Raw genomic sequence first — 17,984 nt, 5'->3', positions numbered from 1 at the left:
TGTAAGTTTTTGTCATTATGCTATCAATCCCCCTTTTTTAACCAGTAATCATTAAGAGTGAACCACAGCAGTAGGCCAAAGCTATTGAAATGCAGTAAGAAGAGCTTAAATTTCTTATTTCCTTGGATAAAAATGTAAGCAAGCTAGTTGCTTTACTTCTACTTGAGTCCAAATCAGCAACAGGAATTTCTGGTATATTCTTACTTTATTTTTTTCTTTTAGCATTTTGATCTGTTATTTTTTCTTTTTAGTATTTTACTAACTTCTCAATTAAACATCATATTGTGCATATGCACAATCATGTCTGGTGCCACATGTTCATGGACATGCTATATGGAAACTTCTGCTCACACAAAAACCTCTGCTCTCAGCACACTTCACATACCTTCCTTCTGCCTCAATTTCCTCATTTATATGATAAATAAGACCATCTCACTTTCTCATGCAATTTGAAAATCAATTAGCATTTATAAAGTTCTTTCACTTTGCAACAGGAGTTTTAGGAAGCGTTGCTGAGTCCACAATACAAGTATCACTGACATCTACAACTGTGTCAGTGAGTTGCAACTCCCCGCTCTGTTTCAGATGTTGGACTCTAATGGTTGCAGAAGTAACACAGAAACTCATATGTGGCAAGTGAAATGTCTTTCAATTTTATTTTTATAAAGTTATACTATAATCATGTAGGTCACATTTTTTTTTAATGTACATCATCTATTCAGGTAAAAACCAATTATTGAATGTTCACTGAGAGAATCTGGTTTCTTACGAAGTTGAGAACTCCTTATTACCTTCATCAAAGAGGTATAAATGCTAACTTAATTAATAAGCTTTCACTAGCTGTCTTATACAAGTGGTAGAGATTGCCTCCAGAACAGCACTGCTGCACATGTAATTGAGAATGCCATTACCTGAGCAACCTATTCCAGTCTTACACAGCATTGCTTTATTAATTGCTAGACTCCTATACAGAGACCTCTAATTTGTCATACAATCTGTATGTGTGCATGAACTTTGCAAGCCACTGGCAAAACTGTTTTATTTATGACACTAATTATGAGATACACATTTAGGAGAGTGTTAACCATATAAGATAACTGGTTTACAAGCAAAATAATATGCAAAATGTGTTTATAAAACCAGGTCTTATAAAGTTCATCTCAGCAGATGGGTGCTTGGGGGGAAATGGCAGAACAGTATAGATTTTTACAAAAATAGTTTTATGTGGTCTTAGTTCTGAACAACTCATGGTTCACATACATCCTTCACTGTCCAGTCTTGTGGAGAGACAAGCAAGCATGGCTTTAGATGGTCAGGGTTCACTCAATATTGTATGCCAGATCAATGAAACCATATGGTGAACTAGAAACCATCTTAATGCAAAAACACACATTAGAGTCAGGAAAACATGACTTCCTGAAGATTTCTTTTGTCAGAGCTATAATCATACAGGTGAAAATATACAATAAAAATTGAGACCAAAGCAACTCTTCTACGCTACACAAAGGTCTGAACGCCTAGACCAAGACAGAAATAGGGATTACACAGAAATGGATGTCCAGGTAACTGAAGCTCAAGTAAAATTAAGCCTCCAAGAAGACAGTAAAAATTGTTTCTGTAAAGCTGAGATGGCACTTTAGAGATAATTAAACATAGCCAATGAATTAGTGATGTAGTTCACTAATTACTTACTTATCATGTAAGTCTTAGTCTATTATTTATTGCAAAATTCAATACATGACAAGTCATGCCTGGTAAAGTCTGCTGATACACAACTGGGAAGAGAAAAGGCTCACATAAAATTTCTTTAGTACATGGAGAGACACAGAGATAACCTATTACTGGTTCATAGATGCAACTGAAATCCCAAAAAAATGCTGTTTTCAAAACCTTTGACGATGAAGCAGTGGTTCATACAGAAATCTTTTAAAAAAACTGTATTTGTTTCTTCTGCTTAGGTCTTAACTACTATGACTGTAATTGTATTGTTAAACACAAATAAGAACCATGCAAAAATGAGGGAAACATCTGCTGATAACACTGTTGTTGTATGACAGACAACACACTCCCAAGCGAATATCACAAATGCCAGCTTCAAATACTCAGAAGAACTTAGCACAGCATTCGGTAAATCAGTCAAATGAGTTTTGAGTACTGAAAAAATGAGCTCAGGAACAGGTTCTTAGTCTTCAGTTATATTTTATAGTTTGCACATAGAAAAAAAGAGTACGAATTTAACTTGGTTTCTAAACTAAAAAATTTCCTCCCTTGGATAGCTACTTGCAACATTAATCTATCTGAAATGCTTTTCCTATAGTAGACATCAAATTACTTAAGTTTCGAGCAGTTCCAGATACTCTACTTATTTAGGGAGTTACTAAAAAATTAAAATTGTTGCATTTAATGACATACAATTTGAAGCTAAACTACTTTATTTGCTAGTTAAATAGCATTTTGCCCCACTCTAAATTTACCACAAAGTAGAGAATTCTTACCACTTCATAAATATCTTGTTAACAGTTAAACTATGAGCTAGGTAAGACACTCCATTGCAAAATAGACCACTAAATCAACTAAACTTATTTTTGTTAAAGCAGCAAAACAAATTGTAGGCTTTTCAGAAGGGAGGGGAACTCTGACGGTTGAGAGAATGATGACTAACAGTATAAATGAAAGTATTGGCTTTTTTCTCTTGGGACTCAGGAAGGACCCTTTCCAAATTATGGTTTTAAAATAAAGACATTTGGGAGTCTCAAGTCTAGGTCCCCTTTGGACATTCATCCAAATCCCTAAACCACGACATATTTTAGAAAAACTTGGCAGCCTCTGTACAGAAAAGCCCAGGACTGACCTAACTGACTCAGAATTACCAAAGAGAGTGGTTCCATCAGTTCAAAGGAGGAAGAAAAAAAAAAGGAAAAAGGGAAAAAAAACCCCAAAACTAAATGCAAACATATTAGAAAAAACAGCACAGAGAGAAAACAAACAAACAAAAAACAAATAGACCCCACAAAGGGGTTGCATACATCAGACATGTGCAAAGAAAAAGATCATAATTTTCAATATTTCATAAGTATAGTTTTGACCTGAAGAAAAAAAAAAAAAAGCATGTGTATTTTCCTAAATAACCAGAGTCCACCATTGTTTTTACACTGTTATGGCTCTCCAAGTGACAGGACCTGTAGATGGTAAATTTGTTAATTACTTCTTCCTTCATGCATCTATCCACTTTGAGTGTCTTAAATCGGGCAAGACATTAGAAATACCCAATCATCACAGCAGATGCAACTTCACCTCCCTTCTTTTTCTCAAGTAAAACTTAAGATCTAAAACTTATACAACTCATGGTGAAAGACATTGTCATTGCTTACATTGTAAGTCCTGAAGACAAGGAAAGTATCCACAGTATAAGACAGGACTTGCCCAAGCACAGTGTGGTGTACCTATACCACCCAGCCGTGTTGGCATGGCAGCAGTAGAAGTTTCTAATTCTCTGCCAGTCTGCACTCATGAGGATGTTAACCTCCCCTGTACTTCCTATCACACTTTCTCATAACCCTAACCCCATTTACACGTTCCACAGACATTTATTTTCCTCATAAACTGATCACAGTCCAGCTCCTCTGCTCAGAGAAGCCCATCCACCCCAGCCCACTCCCACCTCATTGGAGCCGTTCTCCCCATCTCACCCTTTCCTGGCTTTACTCTTCCAACCCATGCAAAAAAAGTACAGGTGCTGGTATCAGCAGTTTTCTCAGGCAACACCAGTTATGAAGGAGCATGTTGCTAATGGCTCAATTAGTCACAGAAAACCATCTGTTTGGAGGTATTTTTCCTACCTGCTGTTCAGGCATTTTTTTCCAGACAGCTAGAGGCAGCCTCTATACATTGCTTTGTAGTGCTTCCTACCATTGATAGGCAACTACAGCATATTTGTGAATTCCTAAGATATAAAGTGCTAGGTAATCAGCAAAGAATTAGTCAGGAACAAAACAAAACAAAACCACCCACAAAACAAAAAAACCCACAAAACAAAACAAAACAGAAAAAAAACCCACAAAACAACAACAAAAAAAAACCCCACAAAATAAAATAAAAAAAAAAACACACAAAACAAACAAACAAAAAACCACAAAAAACCCCACAAAAAGTGTCAGAATTAAATGCTTTGTAGGGAAAAAAATAAAATCATAGGAAACGTAAAATGAAGGAAGAGGACAGGATAATGGGAGTTACAGGCACCAAGGAAAACCCTATAGAGAGAATGACAGGTGCACATATTTATTCTTACATTATTTCTATAATTCTAAGCCCATAATTTATTTCAGATAAATATTAATGCTTAAAATTGAAATTGTATCATATGCTCCCAAATGTACAGTAGGTTTGGTGAATTGCCTTAGTCTTGCAAAATGAAACTACTCACACAATATGAGATTTTAAAGAGCAAAAGAAGCAGGAAAATATTAACCAGTATGACACTAAAGGATACAACTTCCACCCATTAAATTGATGCAGACACGAAATTAATACATAAAGAGAAACTACTATTTACAGCAAGTTTTCTAATGACTTTGTCTGAACTCAGAAAAAAAGATAAATGAATCTTTGAAAATAATCAGCTCTGAATTCTGTCTTTCAAATTGATGAATCTCATTCTCTGATAGAGTGTGACAACATACCTTACCACAGTTACAGAAAGTTAAGTTACAGAAAGGCAAGTTTTTTAAAAAGAAACCACAGCAGCACAGACTTAGACACGTCACAAGAGTTTCTGCTGGGGAAAGTTTAGCTCCCAAGGACTGTAATATGACAACTCATATTCTGTATTGAATGATAGCATGAAGCTGAGGTGCCAGCAGGAAATGAAGGTGATCACTAGCTTGGGGGGAACTGTCCCACATGACATTCTAACAGGTGAAATACGAAAAAGCTATGTAAAGACAAATTCCAACTCATTGGAAAACTATAATAGTTAACACTCAGTGGTTAACTGATATGATGGTGTTTCAAAGTTTCAGAGCTATGGATACCTCTCCTACTGAACTCCACAGGCAACACTAAGCTGTTAAGCGTTGCCAATATTCTAATCCTGGCAAACAAAATAAAATATCAACAAAAAATGGTACGGAGCAAGTGGGAATAAAGATGCACAACTGAGTGAAGACAGGCAGAAGGTTTTGTACTTAAACCATTGCATTGGTACCAAACGGGGACTTGGCAACAATTCCACATGAAAGATCTGGAGCAGATCAGAACTTGAGCAATGCCATCCTGCCACAAAACAATCAGACATCACTCTGGGAAATAAAAACAACGTCATCTGGTAAATATAGGAAATAATCCTCTCCCTTTAGCCAGTGCTGGTGCAGCCTGAGCTGGAATACACCAGTTTTGGTTGTCTCACTTCAAGAAAGATGTTTTGGAGCAAGTCCAGCGGGGAGGAACGAGCACAACCATGAAATTCAGAAAACATGATGTAAGAGGAAAAGCTGAGAAAAAAAGAAGGGGGACAAGGGTGTCCCAGGAGAGATGCCTACCAGGAAATAAGATAATTTTTGAAAAGTGTGCATTTCAAAGTTTAAGGAACACTTTCAGAAGTCACACACACACACACACACACAAAAAATACAATTACAAGGGGTAGAGTAATAAATTGTAAGAGGCGGTAACACACTCAAATTACAACCAAGCATAAGTAAGCCCTAAGCCTGTGTGCTAGCCTGTGGAAGCCACTGAGTCTCTGTTCCTGTCACCTCTTGAGAATAGGTTATGCTAGCTACAGGTGATTCTGTCTTGAAGAACAGATAATCCGACCTCTCAAGATCTTTTCTGATCCTTTTTTCCCCAATCATACTATGGTTACAGAAGATCCAGAGCTTCCTAGAAAATATCACAGGCATAAAGGCACTTGAAGAATTTCTACAGAGCCTAACAACGCAGTACTGAGGTTTGATTTTTCTCTATTTCTTTCTAGAAACAATATATCACATGCCAGTGGCCAGCACGAACAAAGATGACATTTCAAGTATTTCACTGATCACTAAAGACTTGTCTGCAGGAAGAAGTTACTACATCTAGTTTGCTCTGTGGTTTCACACTGAACTAGTACTTTCTAATAACTACCTCTGTGGGCACAGTAAGTGTTCAGTAAACGTGAGTTAACATTTTCCACTTTTTGTAATTTTGAAAATGCGCTGTAAACGGACACCTCTGCTTTTTGCAGTCCTTTCCTGTGTAAACACATCCTCCCCAAGCTCCAGAATCAAAACCACTCCCTAGTTTTAAATTTGTCATTTAGATTACAAACGGGGATAACTTCTGAAACCTGTCTTTCCTAACTCTACATGCTCTTGACTTTAACTGACACCATCCTCTTCAAAGCATTCTCTGCACTTGATGTGTTCTTAAATAACACATTGACAAAAAAGTGTATTTTTCTCAAGTGCAACATCATCCAAAAGCTCTCAAGACATAAAATTTGAAAGAAATGTGGGTGGTTTTTTTTTCTTGTTGCTTTGAAAACCACAGTATTATGAACTTTGTAACGGATTCTGCTACCTCTGTTAGGGAATAGATTTCTGAATCCTTTTTCTACATTGACACAGAGAGAAAAAGATAAATGTGAGATCAGCTTTAGAAAACCAGATTTAATTACTATCTACAATTTCAGATATTAATATCCAAATTCACTGTGTCTGCAAAATGAAGCATAAAGAACAGACTCACCCTCTCAAGATATTTATTAACTACTGCTTCTGGTCTGGCTGGAAATACTTCGGAAAAAAAAATTCAATTTGTTGCATTAAATTGCTTCCAGGCAGAGCTAGGAAGCATAGTTATTTTTAAAATTAAAACAGCAGCAGATATATTTTCCTCATGTAGGTTTGGTTCAGATCCTGTTCAAGCTTGTAATTCTATCTACATAATACCACTTTCCCCTTTGTAAAGGTTTCTGGTCGATCACAAAAGGAGTCATCATTAACCACCACTATAACTACAATTTTTAAAATAATTTTTAATGTTTAAGCTCACCCTTCAGCTATTGAGTTGCTAAGGTACCACAATTTTAATTTCTCCTTCCCCAGTAAAGAAATTTCATATATAAATATAATTCTCTGGTTTCTCTGTCACAGGCTCCTCCCCGTTTTTTCTTTTCAACTTTATGAAAAAAAACTTTTATGTCTGTTCTAAAGAAGCATGATTTGTATTTGTCAACAGAAAATTGTAAGATTTAAAAGAGTAATTATGGCTAGATGCCACAAGATTCTTATTTCCTCAACTTAGAATATTCAAATATTCAAATAGCATACTCAAAGCTTTGGCAGATCTCTAGAACCTTTGCAAAACTCTCCTTTTGTCCATTTCATTGTTTGTTGTACTAAAAAATCTCCCTTGTTTTATTAACTTATTTAATTTCAAAAGATCATTCATTCTTACCTAGTACAATGCAATGTACAATTCACTAAAATTCAGCTTAAGAAACAACTGCTGGAGATTCCACTGTTGAAACACAAAGAGAAATGACAGAGAGTATTTGTGGTGAGAATAACTACCTGACAACTAATTAAACACTTGTTTGCAGACTAGACTTTCAAGGCAGGCGAGATTTTTCTTATTTAAACTGCCCAGGTTCAGCTCAGCTCTGCAGAATCCAAATCTTAGACAGCCATCAGTTACAATGATATTGTGAAAGCGACTCTAAAATTTCTAACCCACACAATTATGTTAATATTTCTGCATATCACACTTTCTATCTATGAGAGTGTTGTCCCACGGCAACTTAAGCTACTCAGTGCTAGGTGTAGCTCCCCCTCCCTTGTGCTCCTGCTCCTGGCCCTCCAGCCACCCAGTCTGGTCCCTTCCACACACCAGCATTGGTGCTCCTGGGGACAGGAGGGAAGCCAGTTCAGGCAGCCCAGCCAGCACTGGCTTCGATCTTGCAGGGTTAATTTTTGTCCAGTCAGCTCTCTGGTAGATGGTTTGGGTAGTTTTGCGCTACTTGACAATTAAGACCGCAGGGTAGGCGCAGCTCAACGCAACTTTTTATAAAGAAAAATGCTTCTCTAGTGTATCAGCAAAATCTGATCGAACTCAAAATCAACTGGGCTAGCTTAGAGCAAGTGAACTGCAGGATTTTGTTGTTGTTGCCTGAAACAGATTGATGAACATCCACCCACTGCTCTGACAGGAAAGTTGGAAGGTGGTAACATCCTGCAGGAAGGACATCATGAAGACCTGGAGAGGGGGGAGGAAGTAACTTCTTTTAACAGTACTTTTAGAGATGGATGACCACTGGCCATGTGCAAGAAAAAAAGTGCAACAGTTACACCTTGTTAAGGGCCTTAGAAGTGAAAGATTAATGTCTTACAAATAGAAAAGTACAAAAGGAGTAACTTTAAGATCTTGCTGTGAAACACAGCTCAAATGCCTGAGCTGTGCTGAGTTAACCAGCACAGAAAAAGCTTAGGAGCAGGTTATCTCTGCGCTTGAATTTTGTTCTTTAAAAAAATCTTTTGAGTGTCCTTTACCTCCAAGTTAGGGGTATGAGATCGATCCTGTTGCAGAAAGGAAAGAAAGATCTTCTGTTTGTGCAGGAGCCTGCCAGTTTCATTAGTTTGAATTGGGTAGAGTTCTGTGATTCCTCTTTTAGATTTACATATGATGAACTTATTTTTGTTTACAGTTCATATGAAATAGAAGAAGAGAGTGTTTCTGACTAGTAGAAATTAATTATTTACAATAGTTTTTATACTTTTTTCCTCCTAAAAAAACACAAAATTCTTCCTGTCTTTTGCTGTATGTTATCTGTCCTCTGTCTACCCTATAACTGAATATGTGACTGCATTATTACTTTGATAAGGAATTAGTCCTCTGATACTTTGATTTATGATTCAACTAGACAGTTGTATATGTTGTTTTGAAAAGTAAGACTTCACAATTTTAGGAGAACGCTAACAGAATTTATCCTCTCTTTATACAACTAGACAAGTCATTCTACTTACATACACAATACCACATAAATAATAATGCTAAGGCATTAAACTACCAAAAGCAAGGAAAATCATTTACAGAAGCCACTTCATCTTGAAATAATACTTACCAGATGAACTGTTAAATGAACAGCGTAGAGCAGCGTTGATGAGGACAAGGGTCAATAACCTGGAGTTACAGAATTAAATGTTTATGCTGCTCATATAAAAAGAAGTGTCCAAACAGAGCAATTAGAAGATAGAAATCTAAGTTCAGTAGAGGTTTCATACAATTAATAAATATATAATTCATACAATTAATATATATACAATATATACATAGGGATTTTTCTTTCAAGAAAGAACATCAAACGTGTGTTTGCTGTTTCTCTTTACAAGTTCACATCACTTGAAGTGGAAGTATCAAATGTAAAATGTACTTAGACGCATATCTCCCATGTGAAATCAATGGAGAGCTCAGTGACAAAATATCTATGGGAACAAAATCGAGTTTCCTGATTGGACTACTCACGCTTCCAAACTAGACACTGGCCAAACTGTGGTTTGGAACAGTTCCTGTCGACTTCACTTTGCTGTTCCTGCAAGCAGTAACCTCACAAATTATCTTCCTACTGCTCCAGCAAAATCAATACAGCGGAAAAAGGAAAGGTCTTACTGCTTTTTATCATGCTAATTCTTTGCTCATCTCTGCCCACGTGGTCTTTCACTCCCGCAGAATCCTTTTTCCCTATGATTACTTTACAGCAGAGTCATCTTGCTGATTCAACTAAATAAACAAAGAACTTCAGGTGCCCGTGAAATGATGCCCTCACAACTAGAAAACCTTGAGGGGATGCCAGTAGGCTCTGCCTCGAACTCAGAAGGAACAGCTACATAAGACCACGCCCATTCTTCAAATACCTTCTACTGAATCAGTAGTTTTGTGATATCCTTCCTCTTCCATCAGCTATTGTATAACACACTTCTTCTCCACCACAGACAGGCATGCATTGGGACACTTTATATATCAAAACCAGAAAGCATCAATATAAACGTAGAGTAATTCAACCAGTGGACGGCAGCATAGCCCCTTTCTTTCATGAAACAGTGCACACTATCGATACAATATGTGTGCACAACAGTTCATGCAGGTACACACAAGCTAATTTCAAACCAGCTCAGAAGCATGGAACTGTGCATAGGATACCCACACTGCGGCTTCAACAGGCTTTGCAAACTGCTCAAGACCAGAGCTACCCCTCTGTGAGCTAGCTAAGCCTAAGGTAGGTGGAATACATCTACTTACTCCCACCACAATAACAGTATACCATTAGTGAAATGCATTTCTATTGTGATTTCTTGTTTTCACTGAAATTACAATGCAGATTTGATTATGTTCTTAAATGAAAAATTTTGTCCACTGCCAGTTAAAAGACAAAGTGATACTCTACAGCTAAGGGATCACCCTGACTCTTTGAAAAGCATCCTTTGCTGCCACCAGAAAAGTCACATACATATTTTTTAGTTTCCAAAGGTATTACAGGAAGCATCACTTGGAAAAAAAAAAAAAAAAAAGTGGAAATCCTTTCCCAAAGTAGCTGAGGAGAACAAACAGATGTAAAGAGAAGAAGTTTGGTTGTGAGTCAAGTCTGTGGAGACCATCAGAAACAGTATCTAGCAGGATGTTTGCAAATGAATATTGGTGCATGGCAAAGGCTTGGAAAAAGTAAATGCAAAAAGCTGGTAAGGGACATTTCACTTCAAACTACTTACACGTTTAGACAAAACCAAGAGGAAAGACGATCATTTAAGTTAAATTGTTGTTTGTCCCAAACGGTTATTAGCAATGCTGCAGCAGTCTGCAGTATGAGTAATAATTAAAAGCAGGATTAACAAACAATGCATCTTCTTTCAGTGCAGCAAAATCCAGTCGTTCCTTTTCTTTGAAGCTTTAACTACTTTGTAGTCAGTGGATTAGAAGACTTGAGGACTTGCATACTTTCCAGACATGCTGAGCCTAATGACAACTTCCTTTACAAAGCAACAGCCTCACAATGAATAAACAAACTTAAATAGCAAGCTATCCTTTGCAGAGAGAACATAGTGACAGATGCTATAAATTAGATGGAATACTGTGAGTAGCATTTCTTCCCTCTGAGCAACTGCACAATGCAACACAGAACAACTATAGAAAGATTTATGTACAAAAACCAAAGGATATTTGCTTAATACTGTTTTTTTTGCCTGCAATGTTCAAAATCATACAAAGCTCTTTAAACGAAATTCTCTCAATCAAAAGTATGATTAAAAACTTCAGATGCTGACTGCTTCTAGCTGACATGATATGAATATATTGAATATAAAATGTGAATTTAAGACTCTGAAGATAAGCCATGAAGAGGACTCTACAAGCATTCTGTATAGAAAATTCTCATATCTATCAAATAAAACTCAGTATTTATTACCGTTTTTTCGTTTTTCATTTCGCTCTCATCGACTAGTGTGCTAAGACTGTCAGTTTTCTAATTCGTGGTCAAATATATTTCCATGCCAATGACAGTTCTGAAAGCTATTCACACCTTACACAAAGTGTAGTGAGTTTAGAGAAAAGATCAGCTTTCCTGCAAACAATTGGAAGCTCTCTAAACAGGATTAATTTGCCTCGTCTGCCAACTGGTCCTTTTCTTCCTGCATCTTGCATTTATATGCTGTTTACAGTAGAAAAGAGATTAAGGAGAAAACTGCAATTCCATCACAAATGCTTAACATAATCAAGGCACTCAAGGGGAAAAAAACATTCAGTGGCAACCCTTGACCGAAGGATAAACTTCACCACTAAACTACTTAACGATTTAATTAATGCTAGAAAAGGTTCGATTAAAGTTTGACCTAAAAATAGTTAATGTAGTCAATGTCATTTATTAAAAGCTATGTGAAGACTCCTTGTATGCAAAGCTGTATCGACTTTTACTACATGACCCATGTGCAATTTCCAGTGCTGAATCTCATTTATTAAAGTCAGGAGGGAGCTATAGCTAAATCTCATGCAACTTTAAAGATTCAAGCATTTTACAACTTTTTGTAGTTAGGCATTTAAAGGCATTCAGAAGTAAGCGGTACTTGTATTCTTTCATCCACTAATATCGTACTCCAAGAAATTAAGGGTTTTTCTGTATAACACTAGGTAGACGTTTACAAACTTCACTGCTTGCAAAATCATAGCAGAGTTACCATTATGTTTTCATTCCCAGACATTCTGCTGACAGAATTTTTTATTATTTTTTTTAAACCTTTTGTTCTGCATACTTCCCCAGTCATGTGAGTACTAACTTCACGTTGATTAAAAGTCCTTTCTTACTTAATGGCAAGGGGGCAAAAGTCTATAAGCCGAGTACATTGTGCATCACCAGTTTCATGAAACGACCATCTTAGTTTCTGTTACCTCTCACTTGGTCATCTTGTAAAGTGAGCACTGAAAAGGCTGAAATAACATTTTCAAAAATAAATGTTTAAATGAAACACAGATTACCAAAGACTCGGTTTACCATTAAGCAAATATAATTAAACAGAAGAATACTGCTTAACAATATAAGTACACAAGTATTTATTGCTGTGATTATGGGCTCTCAACCAGTATGCTGCACATTTAGTGAAGAAAATGGAGTCTCAGACTCCGAATCCACACTTTCCACAGGTGGTTGAGACGATTATCACAAACCCGTTTACGGGGCAGCATTTAAAACAAAAGAAAATAAAAGACAGTCCCCAAATCCGCTTTTTACAGTAGTTTGTGATTTTATACCGCCTCCGAGAAGGTTGAAACGTTCTCACCAAATTTGAAATGTCTCCTGGTGACACATGCAGGCAGAGCGAGCAGTACCCTTGCCCACAAAAGACAGAGATGCGTTGCCACGCTCGCAACCCGAGCCGCCCGAGCGCTTTTTTGTCCCGTTTTGCCCCGCTGCCGGGTCGCTCCCTCCGCGGGCAGCTCCACGCTTGTCCCGGCAGGGCCCAGTGCCCGCGTCCCCCCCGGGGAGCCGCGGGGGAAGGGGCGGCAGGGAGAGGCTGGCAGTGGCAGATGCACAAGCGTCAGGGTACGCGGGCTGCAGGGGGGCAGCAAGGGGAAGGCTTGCGAGGGAAGGACGGAAGGAAGGGAGGACGGAAGGAAAGCAGCACTTCGGACACCCTGCACGCCTCCCTCCCGCTGCGTCAAAAAAAAAAAAAACACAGACCCAGCTGCCCGGGGAATAAAGTGGGGAGAGGAACAGAAAGCCCGGCACCCTACTTTGCATCCCACGGAGGGCGACCGCCATCCTCTCCGCGGCCCCGGGAGGAGGCGCTGCCTTCAACCACAGTTCCGACCCCTCGCCTCCCCCCGCAACACCCCCCAGCCTGCCCCCGCCCGGCCCGGCCGGCCGGGAGATCCCCGGAGCCTGGGACCCTGCAGGAGGGGCAGAGCGGCGGGGCCGACCGCGCAATTTGTTAGCGGGGCCCCCTTCAAAGGGAGCAATAAAGGCACTAGCAAAAATAAACGCGATGGGAACTGACCCCAAACTCGCGAGCTGTAACACGCTCGCCTCCCGCTCTCCTCCCGGAAAACCCCCAGACCTCTAGCTTTCTGCTGACCCTCTCCCTTCACGGTAATGCAACAAATGGCAAGACCCAGGACCCCGGAGCTGAATAACAGGAAATATAGGCATCTGTCACCTCCCGGGGAGAGGTAAAAGGATTAGCGAAAGCAACAAAGGGAAGAAAAGCCCTTTCAAACATGCAATTGATTAACAAGTCCCCTCTAATCTGCAGCATCACTGTTTTTCTTTAAAGACATCATCGGTCTCCTCCTGCACTTCGGTGCAATTAAGTTAAAGCCAGGAAGGCGGGGGGAGGGGGGGAAGGCTCTGCTTGCCCGCTGAGCTCCTGCGCTGCCCTGAGGGGACAGCTCGGGAAGGGTTACAAACCTGGCATGGAAATGGTGCCGCCTGTCATCCCTCCCTCAGTCCCTGGGCAAAGCGCCCCGGGAAGGAGTTCGCGAGCAAGGTTTATCGGCTGCAAAGGGGGAGAGGGCAATTTTCCAGAGAATGGTTTCACGACAGATCAAAGAGCTGAATACGGCAGCTCCTACCTCCCCGGTGTATTTCACATCCCAGGAAAAACGAAAACGTTAAACCTCCCCTTTTCTGCTCTGAAAGCACCACACATTTTAGGCGTGCGTGGAGAGAGGGAAAAAAAAAAAAAAAGTTTATGCGGCTTCTTTTACAGGAACTGTAACTCTTACACCATCGCGGCTCTCCAACCCCACACGCTCCCTAAGGTCCCTATAAATCACGGCGCTCGCCTCGGAGATGCCGGACAAACTGGCAACTGTTCAGCAGCCGCACTGCCGCTGCCACGGCGCAAGGTCAGATGTTAATAAGGCAGTTTATTCAACCCTAAAAACAATCGCGGAGCTCGCTGAACCGAGTCCTAGTGTTTCCTGAGTGTAAAGGCTGTCCTCCTGAGTCCCCGTGGATCGGCCAGGCACACGAGGAAATGGGACCCTCTAAAGCTCAGAAACACACAGAATGAGACCCGCTGAGTCTCCATCAGCTGCAAGCACAGCGACTGCCCCCTCGCCCACTCAACTTTAACCACCACCACCACCCCCACCCGCCCCTTCCTCCTGGTTCCCGCTGAGATTCTGGCAACACTCAACGGCCCAAATAATAACACATTATTATAACCCTTCCGAGGGGAGGGCTGGAGGGCGGGCGGAGTGAAGGAGGAGGCTCCACTCTTTGCTACCCACCCCCGGCAACAACAAAACCCCGAACTTTTCCTTTGTTTTCTCCTTCTTTCCCCCTCCCCCCCCCGCCCCAGTGGCCACCATCCAGCCTGGGTGCGCTGAACCGGCGGAGGAGAGGCGCGAAGCCGGAATGCACTCGGGGAAAAAGTTTTAGCGAGCGAGCCCTCCTCAGCCCAGCCACCGCTGCCCTCGTCTCCTGCCAACCCCCGCCCCCTCGTAAAAAACCGCAACATCAATTTTACTTTTTGCCAAGAAGAAAAGAGAAAAAAAAAAAGGAAGAAAGGAAGAAAGGAAGAAAAAAATCACGAACATCAACCACCAACACGGGATGCTGGCGGCTCCTCCGGTCCCAGATGGATGCGCGCAACTCTCCCAGAGACAGGCGCAGCTTTCCCTGCCTCCCCTCTCCCCGCACACCCCTTCCCCGAGGGCCGCAGCATCCTCCCCTCGGGCCGGGGTCCTGCTCCTTACCTGCCGCGCGGAGGCGGAGGAGCGAGGCGGCCGCCAGCAGGGCCAGCAGGCGGCCCGCCGCCCCCCGCCGCCCCGCCGCCGCCGCGGGGAGCATGCTGCCCGGCCGGCCGCCGCGGCGGAGAGCCCGCGGGGTAGCAGCGCCTGCGGGCGGAGCGGGCTCCTGCTGCTGCTTCTGCTGCTGGTTCCGCGGGCGCTCGGGGCTGCCGCAAACTTCTCCTCGGCACCGCCGCCCCGGCCCTGCGCTCCCGCTAACGGACTGTGCCCGACTGGGGGCGGAGGAAGCCGCCCTCCTTTCCCCTCCTCCTCCTCCTTCTCCTCCTCCTTCCCCAGCATCCCAACGTCACCCGGGGCAAACCCGACAGAGGGGAGGGGAGGGAGAGGCGCGGAGGGGGCGGACAGGACAAGGACAGTCCCTGTACTCCGGCACCCTCTGCCGGGGGCAGTCCCCGCCTCCTGCCCCGGCCCGGGGGGAGCCCGCACCCGCCTTTCCCTCCGTAAGGGGCAGGGCGGGCCTGGCGACCCCCAGGAGCCGGCAGGGCTTGGGCCCCCTCTTAAGGGCGATTCCTGGCCCCCGAAGCCTCGGAAGCCTTCAAGCTTTCTCAGAAAAGTCCCCAAAAAGAGTCCAAAACCAAAAATAAGCGATCAGGCGGCTCATCGACCAAACCCACTGCTGCTTCTCTTCTTTGCCGCATTCCTCCTCGCTGCACAATTGACGCTTTTTTTTGCACCCATACAGCGTTAAGCGGTTGAAAACAGTTACTCCTGTCCCCCAAACGTCCAGGGTCGTCGGCCCGCAGCACATGCTCTAAAGGCAAGGGCCACCACCACCGGGACCTTCCCCTATGTGCTCTACTGGTTCCCTCTTGTTAGGGTGTTAAAAGTAAATTTTACTTTCTATCTTTAACAGGCAGATAATCATTCTCCTTCCAGTAAAGCTCAAAACATTCCAAAGTCATTTACTACCAGAAATAAGGGCATTCTGAGCACAATTTAAATATTATTTTCAAAATCCTTTTTGGTTCATTTTTTGTGCAGTTCAAAGAAATCAGCATTCTAAGATAATGCAGAACTGTGAGCAGCCATCTGTTAACTGTCATCTAAACTCCAAGAACACAGTAACACCTGAATTTGCCATATTTTTTAAGTCATATTTTAACAGCAAATTTAATCAGATGTCTTCCCTATAAATACAACTTTCCTATTGGTTTAGGCTTCATTTCTGAAGATTTGATGCTGAGTAGTGCTGAATACATACCAATCCTTTCAAGTTCTTCCCTAAATCAAGCTCTAAATTCACAATTGTCTCAGGAAATTTAATTTTCTATTAAATTTACTTCTTATTGCACATAAGGGCAAACGCTACAACATGTTCTTCCTTCCCTCTTTTACATTGCATTTCTTTCCTCTCAGGTCTCCAGTTCCATCTTGAAAATTCTTCTGGCACCTAAGGATGACAAAGGGAGGTCCTGATCCCTCTTTGACAGGAATGTAGGACTGACTGAATTCAGTCCCTTGCCATCAAAGCAACACATTTTATAATCCCTTTCATAAACATATGAAACCTAATGTAAAAGTAGTGGAGATCTTTTTTATAAGCTCCACTCTTTAGATTAAAGGCTGCTCTTTGATGGTTAGAAACCTACGGTCCTAATTTCCAGCCTATATGTATTCATGACCAGTTTATACTCCTTATCTCTTGTGCCACTTCCCACCTCTATGGTATAAAATGACCAGCATCACACCTCAACCTTTATTTTGTTCCACTAAAAAAGCCTAAATTTTTATATTTCCTCTGAAATGATCAGTTCTGCGTTCCTTGATCACCCTAATCATTTTTCCTGCCACTTTGCTTAGTCCCCCATCCCCCTGTATTTTTGGCAGTCTGATTTAGTCTTTCTGAAGACGGGTGGCTCAAGCTTAGCATAGTTTTGGAGATGCTTTCTTTACCAGAGCACTTCAGATTTCCTTTCTGTGCTGAAAAGACGAACTGATAACCCTGATGATCATGCCGCCTTTCCAGTTACAGATATTCTATGAAGTGTTAGAAAATCTACATCCTCTCTTTCTTTATAATTTCCAGTGTATACCTAACAGCAGAGAACTGCATCAAAATTTTATGTGTCTGGCCTCGTAAATCCCTCCCCTCCCCTTTTTTTGTATCTCAAGTCATCAAGACCAGTTCTTTCTGTAAGATATCCTGCTCCATCTTTCACCAAGAACACCTCTTGGTTCTGCATCAGCAAAAAATTTTGCCTGCACTTTGATAGTGTGTAATAAGGCTTTTGTAAATAAATTAAATCTATATTAACTATCAGAGATCAACAGTGAAGAGCATCCCTACACCTAATAGTTTGCATTTTAAAATTTCTCATTTTCCTCTCTTCTGTCAGCTCACCATCCACCTTACACTCCACTGAGGAATCTCCACAAGCTCCATCTTCACCCATAACCTCCCATATAGAAGTGTATCGAATGTTCAACCCAATTCCAGGCAAATGAGATCTAGTATGTCCTTTGTTTTGAAAACTACTGAAAGGAAGCTATTAAAGTCACCTGGCATGATAGTAATTTCTTAAATAAGTTTTATTCTATTAACTTCCATGTTGCTGTTTTTTCTTCCAAACTTTGTTCTGGAGCTTTGTAAATTCCTGAGGCCAGACTGACTGATCTGTAGGTATCTGGATGACTTTTTCTCACTCTTCATAAACATCATCTACAGACTGAACATTTCTCTGGGGAAATGGGCAAGATCACATAGC

General features: G+C 41.2%; 1 protein-coding gene across 2 annotated transcripts in view; it reads right to left on the bottom strand.

Annotated features, from left to right (window-relative positions):
• Window positions 1-15,529, bottom strand: part of ROR2 (receptor tyrosine kinase like orphan receptor 2) — a 158,939-nt gene extending 143,410 nt beyond the window's left edge. The window contains exon 1 of one of the 2 annotated variants that reach the window (XM_063320935.1): window positions 15,226-15,529. In XM_063320935.1, coding sequence (XP_063177005.1) covers window positions 15,226-15,319 — 94 coding nt within the window. In that variant the 5' untranslated portion in view covers window positions 15,320-15,529. Of the gene's footprint in view, window positions 1-13,930; window positions 13,946-15,225 lie in introns of those variants that run through there. The other variant, XM_063320936.1, reaches the window with a different exon arrangement.
• Window positions 15,530-17,984: the final 2,455 nt, after the last annotated feature.

Source organism: Chroicocephalus ridibundus, chromosome Z, assembly GCF_963924245.1.
Source record: "Chroicocephalus ridibundus chromosome Z, bChrRid1.1, whole genome shotgun sequence".
Classification (NCBI taxonomy): domain Eukaryota; kingdom Metazoa; phylum Chordata; class Aves; order Charadriiformes; family Laridae; genus Chroicocephalus; species Chroicocephalus ridibundus.
Note: the sequence above shows the minus strand (reverse complement) of the source record. Positions and strands in the feature narration are given on the sequence as shown.